General features: G+C 45.5%; 1 protein-coding gene across 1 annotated transcript in view; it reads left to right on the forward strand.

The window, feature by feature from the left end:
* Positions 1-13353, forward strand: part of LOC135898819 (cell adhesion molecule Dscam1-like) — a 125099-nt gene that overhangs the window by 84000 nt on the left and 27746 nt on the right. The window contains exons 6-10 of the mRNA XM_070536446.1: positions 949-1287; positions 1565-1885; positions 4827-5004; positions 8677-8909; positions 10726-10887. Coding sequence (XP_070392547.1) covers positions 949-1287; positions 1565-1885; positions 4827-5004; positions 8677-8909; positions 10726-10887 — 1233 coding nt within the window. The remainder of the gene's footprint in view (positions 1-948; positions 1288-1564; positions 1886-4826; positions 5005-8676; positions 8910-10725; positions 10888-13353) is intronic.

Below are 13353 nucleotides of genomic sequence, written 5' to 3' on the forward strand. Positions count from 1 at the left end.
CTTAGTTGCGCCAGGCATATTTTTGTATAAGGTGTTTTTTTTTTAAATACATGATCTTAAGGGAATGTTGGTGCGTGGCTGCTCCATTTCAAATAAAATAGATACATACCCAAATGAAAAATAAAAGCCAAAACTGAGCAAAATCAAGGTAGCGAAATTGAAGAAGTCATTGAGAGTATATTTTGCGCCAGCGTACAAGGAAAGAAGGGAGACGATACCACAGTTCGCTCCCTTCTGTCCTTGTTCGCTGGCGCTAAATATGCTTTCAATATTGTTGTTTCAATATTGTCAAATATTGTTGGTATACAATGTAATGAAACGTTTTACCGCGCTTTGTGTGTTGAAATGAGTGTCAACTGATGTAGATATGTATATACCCCCCTGCTGTAATGCCTTCTAAGGCGATGCAGGTACTAAATAAATAAATAAAATAAATAAATAAATGTCAGTTAACCAACACGCCCAACAAATGGCAAAGCTGAAAAAGTCAACTTGAAGTCATGCGACATGAAGGCTTAAAAACACCTTACAACAGAGCTCATATACAACATGCTGAAGTGTAAAGCCGACTAACTGCACTAACCACATATCGCGACAGATATCACATAAAACACACTGGAGGCGGAAAACAAGAATATAAGTCTATGAGCGCTGAGATTAACGCACGCAGAAAAGCAGGCTTCGTGGTTGTCTTTAGCGTAAACTTGTAAGACACAAAACATTTGCAAGATGATAAGACGTCGTTTTGAATTTATGTTACACGATGTATTCTGATAACAGCCTAGGTAGAACGCTGCTCGAATCGCTGACGAACTGAAAGAGAAATTAGATCGAGAAGTAAAGTCGGGGGCATTCTACGGCCGTGCTGCTTCTTCCCAGGCCCGCTGTCGTTAAGTTTTGTACTATTGCGGTGCCTCCCCTGGCTAACTTTTCTTGTTTCTTTCGCAGAGCCAGTGAGTGATCTTGCGCCTCGCATGACAGAGACCCGGAGGCTGGTGCAGGTGGTGCAGGGGCAAGAGGCTGCGCTGCCATGCATTGCCCAGGGTCACCCACCCCCTGGATATTTCTGGTTTCGTGTCACCGACCGTGCACAGAAGGGTCCGACTACCGGTTCGGGCATCGGCGGTGACATCGTTGCCCTGAGGCCGTCGGACAGAGTGCTGCTCCGGTTCGGAGGGTCGCTATTGGTGATACTTGCGGCCAGCGTGAAGGACGGCGGAAAGTATGTCTGCCTTGCGAACAGCTCGGCCGGCCAGGAGAAGGTCTACACGGACGTGCTCGTCTCCGGTGAGAAGGAGCAGTTCTGAATTGCGCTATCAGCATGTGGTCTTAGAAAGAATGCTTGAAAGCCCAGATAACGTTTGGTAGTACCAGCGCACCTGAAGGAAAGCTAGCTCCGTGTCCATGCTACCGACATGGTGATACCGGAGCTTCGACCTTTCTTCACTATACCGACAACTTGATTATAGCAGATATATCGGCTGCAGTGCATCACCGAGTAAAAGCTGACGGTATACGCATACCGTGGCGTTACCTTCCCACGCTTTCTTTTTTTCGCCCGCAGCACCACTGTCTGCTCGCATCGAACCAGCCATGCAAGTGGTGGACGCCGGCAGAAGCATCAACGTCAGCTGCCACGTGTCCGGGCAGCCCGTGATCGGCGTGTTGTGGGCTCACAACGGCCAGCCTCTCTTCGCCTTATCGCCTGGCCGTGATGGAATCGGAAGCGGCGATGCACCCACGACTCCCACAGCAAGAGTGCAGCTTCTCTCCCGTGACCTGCTGCGCATCGCGTCAGCAAAGCGCCAGGACAGCGGCATGTACCAGTGTCTCGCGTTCAACGAGGATGATTCAGCCCAAGGAAGCGCGGAAATCGTCGTTCGAGGTGAGAGAAAAGAACTATAAAAACACTAGAAAAGAACGCGTACCGGCAGGCATAAGACACTATAAACATTTTCAAAACGACAATCATGGCGACGATTCGTTAATCGCAAACAATTTATCGAACGCCTCTCTTATCCACAGATTCCAACATGTGTGTTGGATCTGCGCAATTACTTTTTTCGTCATGCAGTCCTGTCTCCGCGCTGTCTTGATTCCTTTTGAAAAGAGACATCGCCCATTAGAACGCAGCTACGGCTTTACAGACCCAGTATTTGTCCTTCTCAGTAGTTTTTCCTTCCGCAACACCGGAGCCCCTTCCCAAAGATTCTCATACACAAGAACGTTTTCGGCATTCGGGTGTCCTCCGTCCCCGATGACAGCGATCGGCGGGGTAATGAAATGACCGGCATGACGATGGTCTGTCGCGACGGCCATTTATGTAAGAGAGGTTTCATGTGTAAACGAACCAATTATTCAGTCATCGGCCTTCGCGGTACAATCATGGCATCTCTGTTCACCCAGGCGAAGATAGAAAAATACCGCGAAAGTTAAAATTAATTGTAAGCTGCAAAACTATACGTCCAAGCATGCACCAAGTGGGCAGAAGACACAGTCCATATGATATGGAAGAAATCCGTTAGATTTTAGGTCTCGCCCGTTTTGTTTGTATTTACAGGTGACGCTTGCATACACGTTTGAAGTTTTTGCAGCTGTTGGTGTCTGTGTTGTGTGATCTACTGTGCACACTCGTCTAAATCGCTCGAGCTTCAGGCTCCAAATCTTGCGAAAGAGAGGTTTGGCAACCTTCTCCTGACGCAAAATAGCTTTCTGGTTCCCGAGAAACAGACTGCTCGTTCGCGTGACACCCCCACTCTTAGTGGTACGCTCATCCGAGCGTTGGGCGATTCGTCATTGTCATCTTCACATTACTAAAACCTTAACGCTCATGCCCTGTGGACTGGTGTGGCACTTTGGAGTAGAAAGTTTAAACCGATGAGGGTTCAACGTAATAGTTTTGCGGAAACCCGCAAGGTAGAGGGAAGTAGCATTTGTAGCATTTGCTGTGAACGCATGGATGTCTGATTTTCCCTTTAATAACCTGTGAGCATATATTGACTGTGTTTATTGTGTCAGTTTCAGTGTTTGTCAGTATTTGTCATGCGTTTTGCCAGTGGCAAAGACGTTCGGTGTCACCTAGGAATTTTCAGAGCCTTCCTCCCTCGACGCGTCTTTCCAGCTATCGTAGAAATATGACCATTAGTAAGGTACTTTTAAGTGCCTTTTAATTCCTTCTCGATCATGACAGGTGCTAGCAGTAAACACTGTATTTGTTATTTGCACATTTTTTTTCTGTGTGTTCGAGAGACTAGACGCTGATAAATGAAGGAACAGCCACCATACAATCGCCGCCATTTCTAAATATGATACATTTATAGATAACATATGATCTGCACCCAAGTAGCTCTAACGGGCCGCTCATAGCCCTCTTTCTGGTATGTCCTATGAATTTTTGTATTTTTGGCATTGACACTTTCACTTAAAAACTGACACTAACTTTTGTTAAATGAACATGTCATCATGAAGATGTAGCATTGTTGCTCTTACAAACACAGTGAGCTTTGGGATACAGTTGCTTGGCTTACATTGTTTACATGAAGAAATCACATCGGTCACTGTAGCGTCAAGCTTGTCGTGATGCCAATGGCAGTAACATAAATAGCTGCTTCGGCCCTGGTGAATATCTTTATTGTGTTAGTTTAGACGTAGGAGGGCTGCTAGCGTAGTATTTCTAGTGGCCTGCCACGTGGCTTGTTCGTTTTGCTTCGCAGATCGCTGTCCCTGATAATCTTTCTCTCAAAGGGTCATGGCAGGTTTTTGTCTACAAACAAGAAAAGGTCAGGGAATAGGTAAACAAAGCAGTTGCCTTGAGAACGTAGCTGCGTCAGCTGCCGTACTCGACAGAAGACACGTATACGTGAGGCTGGAAATTCGGCAGTGGCGAGGCGGGTGCGCTTCTTTCTTCGCCTCGTGCTACGCATCTTGCTCGCGCAACCAAACCAGTCGACCGGGTCGCGTCGATTGTTGCAAACAGGCCGAGCTGTCGGGGCGGGCGGTGTGGGGAAGCCAGCTTTCGAGCCGGCAGGAGGCGTCTGTCTCTCGCGTTCACCGAACAGCGCCTCCCGAGTTCCGGTATAGCGCCGAGCCGCGGTTAATTGAATTTAGGAGCTTCGAGGCGGACACACTTTGTTTTTGACCAAGTTCTGTGGCGTGCCCCGGCGTAGTAGGTCTTGGTATTAGCTTCGTAGGAAACACGAGGCGAGGCAAACAGATTAGCCAGCGTGCTAGGGAGCGCTGCGGGCGCGCTTTTTTTTTTTTATGGAGGAGCCATTTATTTTACTTCGAAAAGAAAGGGCGACGAGTTTGCCGCACCCTCGTGTAACGAGCGCTTGTTGTTGAGCGAAAAAAAAAACATACATAAAAGTGCACGTTAAGGTTTGTTTAGTCCAAGACACTCCTTGCGTTTAACTACTCACACACAAAAAAGAGAAAAGCGGTTCTTAAGCGCCGTTAAGCGCCAACAGATAGTAATGCGGCGGAGTGCCGAAAATAAAGAAGGTTAAGAAAGGACAGGTCATGAAAAACGCATCCGTGATGAAGCTTCCTAATTTTTATCCGTTGAACGAGTTCTAAACTGAACGTCAGGGCAGGGTGTACTGCCCCATCTGAATCGAGGACTGGGCGTACGTTCCTTTTCTGTTTCTTTGAGCACGTGGACTTCGTTTCCACTTCCCTAATGAACAGTGGTCATGAACTTAGTTTAAGAATTGGGGCGAAAGATCAGATGGCGTTGCTTACTCGCTTCAAGGACTGTGCTGTAAAGGGCAGCGAAATTCATCTTATTTTCTTTTATTATCTCTCCTGTCGCTGCTCGCGTTGTGCAGAGGATGCTCCCGTGCTCAACCACGTGTTCTCCGAGCTTCTAGCGGTACCGGGCAGCACCGTGTCTCTAAGGTGCGCGGCATCGGGGAACCCACTGCCGCAAGTGACCTGGGCGCTGGATGGGGACTCTGTGCCGGAGAGTTACAACGTCCGAGTGGGAGACTACGTCAGCAGTGAACGGTGAGCCAGTGATTTAACGTTTGATGAAATGAGTGATTTCAACTGGTTGTGATTGAGGCATTGATTGGCTGATTTGATTCAATAAGAAGCGACAATTTCTGTCGTCACCTTTCCGCCAACTTATTTTTAATAACAGATCTACTCGTCGATGACAAGGACGGAATGGACAATTGGAGTACAGTGCAGTTCCTGATAATAATAATAACAATGATGATGATGATGATGATGACATTAAAGGCAGTGGCACCTACCAACGCAGGTGGATTGACCAAGAGTGAATTGGACTTATATTCTGTCTGTTCCCTCCTTCGTCTTCCTTGTCCGGTAACGCTGCCTAAATCTCTAAATCCGCAGAAACTCGCTCAGAAATATGTCTCTTTGCAATAGAGCAAAAGATCAATAAAGGAAAAAACGAGAAAGAGGGGGGAAAGACTGACACAATTTGGCGCACACGCTTGAATCAAATAGAGATGATGTGCAACTGTCATAAGGCTTGCTCGATAAAAACAGAAATGTACAGCTTAGCAAAAACAAGAAATAGAAAGGAAGGAATGTAAAATATGTAAAATAAAAAAAAACGATAACAAGGGCGAAATAGACGTCAATGATCAAGACAGAATGCCGCTCTTCATTAAAGAAGATATTACAAGTTGTCAGTGGCTCTTTGGGCTTACAGATCCCATACACTGCACGGATATTGGTTGAATAACAATTGGTTTACTTTGTCACTTGCGCGACTCATAACGCGCGTATGCATAGACAGCATGATTTTTAGAGCAATGTGCGAAATGTACATCTGATACCCAAGAGAAGGCAGAGACGAAAGAGGCACTAGCCGTGTGCCAGATCTTGCCCATTGCCACGACTGCCAAATACTTGGTCTTCTCATATGCTCATGGATTGTCGTATTCTTAGCTTTTGTGTATTAATTATTCATCGACCATACCTGCCGTTGTTGCTTAGTGGCTATGGCGTTGGGCTGCGGGGCACGAAGTCGCGGGATCGAATCCCGACGCCGGCAGCCGCATTTCGATGGGGGCGAAATGCGAATACACTCGTGTACTTAGATTTAGGTGCACGTTAAAGAACCCCAGGAGATTCCAGTTTCCGGAGTCCCTCACTACGGCGTGCCTCATAATGAGATTTGGCACGTAAAACCCCATAATTTAATTTAATTTAGTCATCGACCATTTACTACTGTTCTTGAGGCACTTTCATTCTAAGACTTGTATACTGAACCACGTCTTACGTATATACTCTTTCTGCGTCTAATATCGCCTTTCGTACTCAGCACTTCGCAATCTGTAATTGCGGTATTATTCCTTTTACTTTCCCCTTTACTGCTGTGTTCCATGTTTGCCGGTAGAGAATACCACGGTGTGGTTTCGTGAGGTGCTGACTCTGGCTAGTATGTTAATATTTACAGTTAAAACGAAGCAAAAGGCTCTAACCTGTATTCGAAACTCCGAGTGCCGTGTGTATTTTGGCGGGAAGTTGCCCGGTCGCGATGGAACAAGTTAGCAACAGACTCTCTTAAGCTACTTATAGCCCGCGCAGAAAGCCCCCTTGCGTTGACCGGAGGAACGTTGCTATTCGTTTTGCTAAAGGAGACTGCAGAACGCCTATTTCTAACTTTTCATTTTTTTTTTCTTCATTTCGTTTTTTTGCAACCGGTCGTCGGTGTACATTACGCATGACCCGGTGGAATATCGCGGCCGTTGCACTTGTTACACTGCGGTACCGCGAAAAGTCGGGGATTGAAAGAGGGGAGGGTGTGAAAGTCTGAAAAAAATATGTAGGTCCTACGCACACGTCGGAATGTATATGAATCGACGCTTTAGTGAAGTGGTTAATTAAAATGCTTTACATCTAACGGCAATGCGTACAGTTCGGTTTACTCTCATCCCGTGAAACGTGTAATCTCATTGAATGTTTATTTTTATCCACTACTAACGTCGCAAGTTTAGTTTCATGCAATTACTCCGTTTATGCACTGCATCGTTCGCAAAGCTTCACTGAAATAGAAACTCTAAATGAGGCGGGGGCACAGTGTGAGACGTATACGCGGTGATGTCACAAGGACGAAGGCGATTTATCACATTTGTCAAGAGAGGAACGGTGATGACAGCTTTGTGTGCCGAAAAGTGCGACACGTAATCAGCGAACATTTAGGGATTCTGTACTTTTTGCGCCACAGTGGGACTTGCCCATTTCGTAGGATTGGACAAGAGCAGGAAAACAGCCAGTTTCACATACCGAATGGCTAATTCAAATTAAGTAAGTTAAAGCGAGAAATCCGTCAAATTTAACCCACCATTCCATTAGCATATCGGTGTGTTTTAGAGATGCATCTCAGCCGACATATTATGTTAACATAGTAGGTAAGAAGCCATGGTTATATATAAAGCTGTGCTTACTTGGGCAGCGTATTAGGTTTATATATTAGGTTGGTACTCTCATTTGGCTTGCATATACAATTCTCTCGTGTGCCTTTTTTTAAAAAAACGGCGCCGGCTATGGTTGTTGCCGATGTTTCTCGCGCTGTTGTAGCGCTATCAGAATTACGAGCGATTCTAGATGTAATGGTTATGTTCAGCCCGTACATTGCTGCTGTATCTGCACCATATGCTGGCCTATAGGGCGGTGTGGGTCCTCCTAACACCATTGCGGCGTTACGTCAAAAGTGCGCATGTGATTGATGTGAAGTCAGCTTATTTTATTCGTATTTTGTCAGCGGCAATGATTTTTTATCTTTCTTTTGCCAGGATGGCAAAATTTGCAGTAGATTACAAATAGAAAAAATTCTTAGATTGAGACTGAATTAAGAGGGCAGGTCGCGTATTAATGATTCCTAAGAATATCGGTTCGAAGCGGCCGAATTTTTTTTAACTTTTTGTTTGCCCCTCTTATACCTTTTAGTGAAAAACTTTGCTTGGTTAGTTTCACGGTGCAGAGATGCCGTGTGACAGTATGTGCAACTTCGTACTTTCACGGGTTACACTTCAGTATTTCAACGTTCCTTTTAGCGAATTATAGTGTTTTCAGCGTGGTGAAGGACTGTGTTTGCGATTGTGAGCAGTCGCAAATGCGGGGATATTTGATTTCGTCACTGTTTTATTAAGATTATTCCATGATTTCGCATTGTTTTATTCTTTCATTAACATAATGTTAAGTTTGTTTGGGATATCTTAAATCATCGGTGATTTTTGTTCCCAATTAAATGGTTCTCTTCGACCCACGTGTACTTATGGTTGTCGTTGTTGTTGTTGTTGTCTTTGTCCTTGTTATTGTTATCATTGCTATTGCTACCTAATAGAAATTGGGCGTGCTTAGGGGAGACTGGTCAGGTTGTACCGTGAAAACAACCCTGAAGGACTACTTCCAATCCGTCCACATTGTTGGTTCCTTCGTATCTTTATTCTCATAAATCATAGGTAACGCACCATCACCTACACCTCAGCTGCAACTCACCAACGAAAAAAACAGAATTCACAAGTTTTTTTTGTTTGTTGAGTCATCGTCGTTGGCCTACTATCTGTGCCAATAATATAATGACGGTTGCGGTCAGCGGGCGCCTTTTCCTGTAAGCCGCTATTACTTACTGAGTAACGCGAGCCGAGAAGCCTTACTGAACCACTTTTTGAATTTGTCAATTTCTATGTTCTTCACCAGCCTGGTGCACAGCTACGTGAACTTGACGGGCGTCCGGGTGGAAGACGGCGGCCTCTACGCCTGCGAGGCGCGCAACGCTGCTGGCCAGGCCTCGCACTCCGCGCGCCTAGTTGTGCCCGGAAGACCCGTGCTACGACGACCGATGCGGAACGTCACGGCGCTCGCAGGTTGTACCATGATCCTGCACTGCCCCGTGGCCGGACATCCTATTCGCAGCGTTACTTGGAAGAAAGGTCTGTTCAGAGGGCCGCAATGTGCTGTTCGTTTCATTTTGCTCATTGCCTTTTGCTCGAGGTAACCGTCGAGCGGAATTCTGAAGTACGGCTCGCAGAAAAAAAAAATAACGAAGTCGCAGTTTCGCCCGAAAGGCGCAGTATCGATGGCGATAGCAAAGTTGTGGACAGCTATACGAAGTAGGGATAGTAGTTTTCGCGGCCGTATAAACTTGTAAACATAAGCGTACTAACTAAACAAGCATGGTGCCATGCGTGCGCAAGTAAAGATGAACACATCTCACTCGATGACCGCGGAAACTCGATATCAAAACGCTGCAGCGAGGAAACACGGCAGCAGCAGCGAGCGAATCGACCATCTTGCTCCCGCTCGCATCAACACGAACTCAGTCGCGAAAACACGGCGCAGCCCAGATTCTGTACCCGCCACAGATGGGCTTCAAGATACAGTAGCCAGGCCGGGCGCGCGCGGCCGCCCGGGTCGCCTGGAGTACAACGTGCCCCCCTCCCCCCTCTTTACTGTCCACCCGAAGCCTTGCTTGCAGTGGAAGGCGGCGCGCCCCCTCCCCGCTTTCCTCGGCGGCGTGCGCAAGATTGAGGCCCGATCGCAGGCCCACCCTCGCACGCGTTCGCTCGCACACAGAGCATACGACGTGCGGCGATGATATTATTGCCGTTGGACTTTATACACAACATCATGGCGGCGGCGACGGTGACGGAAGAAATGTGCCTTGAGTATCGATATAATTGCTATCGCAATAAAAAAATATAGGTACATGTAACGACTTCTTTTTGCGGTCGATTTTGTTCTATTCTTATTCACCGCTTTGCACCGGCTTATTCTGGGGATATCATGTCAGCTGCAGAGCTCGGACCAGTGATGAAGTTGGAATACAAAATTGAGTACAGCCATTACAGTATCGCAGTCAAGGGCCTGAATTTGAGAAAAGGCCTCTTAAACTAGTGTAGTCCCTGACTGGTTCTCGCCACAGGAGTCACGTTGATCCCTCTCATTGGTGTCGGGCGCCCGTGATCCGGTCATTCAGAAAACGCTGTTGCTTAAAAGGTGTTTTGTTAACCGTGGACTAGTGGTGTTTAGTTTCGTATAGGCAAGTGTGAGGTAATTTTCGTAACTTAGACTCTTACAAAGACTAGAAGTCTTGAGAAAATTACAATTTCTGCGTAGCTAATTCAGCTTTTAAAAATTAGCACGTCATACATGACACTGAACTGAGGCATAACAAGTTGCGTTTATTTATTGTACGTGTTCTAATCTAAATATTAAAAAAATGAAGAGGAAGCTCTTCACACCTTTGGTACGGACACTGGACAATACGCTAGACGACTACGGTGGAGAATCCCCGCATGGGATCGACGCCGAGAACACAGGGCTGTAAAAACTTCAAGCGCTGGGAGCACATGCCCTCTACTATATCACATATACTAATCTTATAATCACTTGCCTAATATGCGCCTATATACTCTGAATATGTGAGTACTTTTTGAACATAGAGTGTGTGTACTACACCTACCGCTTATTCTACGCTGTGTATAATTCACTGTGTTACTGCTATCGTCACTTCTTCTTTTTCCTGTCTCCCCACTGAAGAGCAGCAGGCCGCATAGATGCTCTTCCTGCCAACCCTCTCTCACTTCTGTTCAATAATCCTTCTCCCAACGCTTCCTCATCTTTCTCTCTCTTTAAGCTGTACATATATATAGTCCACGCGTAGGCATAACGCTCTCTTTTCTCTCTCTCTCTCTCTCTCTCTCTCTCCTTTTCATCCTGTCCTGCCCCGCGGCACGTCATTGGCAGACGGCCGTTGGCTTCCACAGAACCACCGACAACGCAGTTTCCCGAACGGCACCCTGGTGGTGAACCAAGTGCAGCGCGGCCAGGACAGCGGCATTTACGGATGTGCGGCTACAGATCCGGCAGGGAACATGGCTGGGGGAGAGCTCACTGTGCGCGTAATGAGTGAGTTCCTGCACGTAGCCGCAGCGATCAGCATCGTGTGTTCCTATCCATGCCACAACACCACTGTAGTGTGAGCTCGCTATCATCAGACATGGGCGCGCTTGTATGCAGAGTTATGAGTTACTGCAGTTACAGGACTGAGGCCCACACAGATTTGTTTAACGATGCCACCTGAAGGAAGAGGTTGGGGCCTTTATATGCCACCGGGTACCCTTCGTCACGAGGTATGCAATATGTAGTCTCAAAAAGCACCGAAAAAAAATAACTTAATACAACCAAAGTGCACGAACACATATAAGGTGCTCGAAACGAGGCAGGAAGCCACATAACATAGTACAGAAGGATGCACCAACAGCACAAATACGGGCTGCTGCGAGCAGAAGCTTAGAGTTTTGCAGACAAATGTACCAAAGAGAGTAGACATAGTTACATTACGACATAATTGCATAACCGGTTACTTACTGAAGAACGTGGACAATTTTATAAATAAATAAATAAATAAATAAATAAATAAATAAATAAATAAATAAATAAATAAATAAATAAATAAATAAATCATACTTGAAATTGTCCGCACAAATGAACTATAATACATAACATACGACATGAATACATAACCGGTACCTTTCTGAAAAAAAAAAAACTGCGTTTTCCATGTATAGTTTTATGCTGCGTTCTGCTAAAATGCCGTATTTGACTTTTGAGATATAATTGATGGTGATCTGCAATGAATTTTTTCTTACTTTTTCTTTATTGTGATAAAAAGGCGACTGAAACGTTAGCACTTGTTTCATGAGGTGTATCATCGCGCACTTGAAAGAAGAAACGCTGCTGCCGGTTACAGACATGAACGCGTGGACATGCAGCACGCAGTGTAGTGACTGTGCGTTGCTCTGATAGTTGATTCTCTATTCAAAGGAAGTTGGAAGGCTGTTGCTGCTAAGGTTTCATTGCGCTGTGTTGGCACAACGAGAGGTCGCCACTCGCTGTAGTACTGCGAATGTCACACGATGGCGAGAAATTCTCATAGTCATATTCACAAATGGGTCTCGACTCGAAACTCCGGGTCAATTTCACTGAGTAGAGCACAGCATCGACTCCTCGAATTAACAAGGCACTGCGCTTCAATGGCGCTCTCTGAGGTGATTCCTTCGGACAGGAATTGCTTGGAAAACACACTCACACAAGCGCATTCGAGTTTACGCTGAGAGAGCTAAGTTACAATATTTTGGCTCTGTCGTCACCGTGGGATGTCTTTGATGCGCACTGACTGCATCAGTCGAGGGTGGCTCGGCTTACGATTTCTTGAAAGAAATTGGAAAAAAAAAGAAATTGGAAGGGAAACTCTGTACGATAACTCAAAGAGCAGTGCCTTGCTGTTTGAGGCCCGAGCTGGGTGCCTAACGACATAAACGTACCTGCGTAATCATTCTCAAGAAAATGAGACATGTGTATGCTGCAGCGAAGTTCCGAAGACAGCTCAGCACATTCTAATGGAATGCGAAGGGATTCGCCCTGTGATACTGGTAGGTAACGTACAACTTCCACAAGCGCTCGGATTTCAAGTGAACCGAAGCATTAATCGGTCTGCAGTTGAGATAAGCCTAAGGTGTTTGGTCAAAAAAAAAAAAAAAAGAGCACGCAAGAGTTTGATGCGGCCGGATCCGTTGCCGCCATAGGTTGTGGTACAAGGTAGATATAGACGTTTAGAGGCAGGGAAAAAAAAGTTGATGATGTATATAAAAAATGTTAAAATGAAAAGCATGTGTAACATACCTGATTAAATGAAACAGGCTAAGTGTCTTTTTGTCATCGCCCCGTTTCGAAGGGAATGGCAATAAATCATCGTCTTCATCATTATCATCATGAATTGATGTGGAATGTGAAGTGAAAGAAAGTTTTGAAATAAGGGGACAAGACACTGGCACTAACAATACATTGGTAGAACATTTAGAAACTGCTGATAATTTGGATATTTTCAGACATTTCGTTGAAAGTGTCATTGTCAGTTTTGCAAGTACTGCTGTAAGGTTTTGTTGATTTTATGTATCGGTTTTTGCAGCTACAGCGCGGGGATGGGCTTTCTTTTACTTTACAGTATGTCAAGATAAGATTCACGGTACGTCAAGTGGACATACATATTGCCAGTATACTGGTCTCTTTACCAATGAAGCAGGGTGAAACGCCTGCACGAACAAAAAAAGTCTGAAGTTATATAACATGCGAGATAAAGGGATTTAAATATAGTTCTTTGTTTCTTTTATGTCGGAAGATCATGGTGTCTACACATTTTCTAGCTTACGTGATGATATAATTGAAACTGCAAAGGCAAGAACACCATCCCCACTGATGCCGAACTTCAAATTCATGGAAGTAAATATTATGGGCCGAGTGAAAGCAAGTGCTAGTGCTACGACGTGGACTTTGGTTTGAGAACAAGGCTAAAACCCTTTTTAGGAGATTCAG

This window comes from Dermacentor albipictus, chromosome 3, assembly GCF_038994185.2.
Source record: "Dermacentor albipictus isolate Rhodes 1998 colony chromosome 3, USDA_Dalb.pri_finalv2, whole genome shotgun sequence".
Classification (NCBI taxonomy): Eukaryota; Metazoa; Arthropoda; class Arachnida; order Ixodida; family Ixodidae; genus Dermacentor; species Dermacentor albipictus.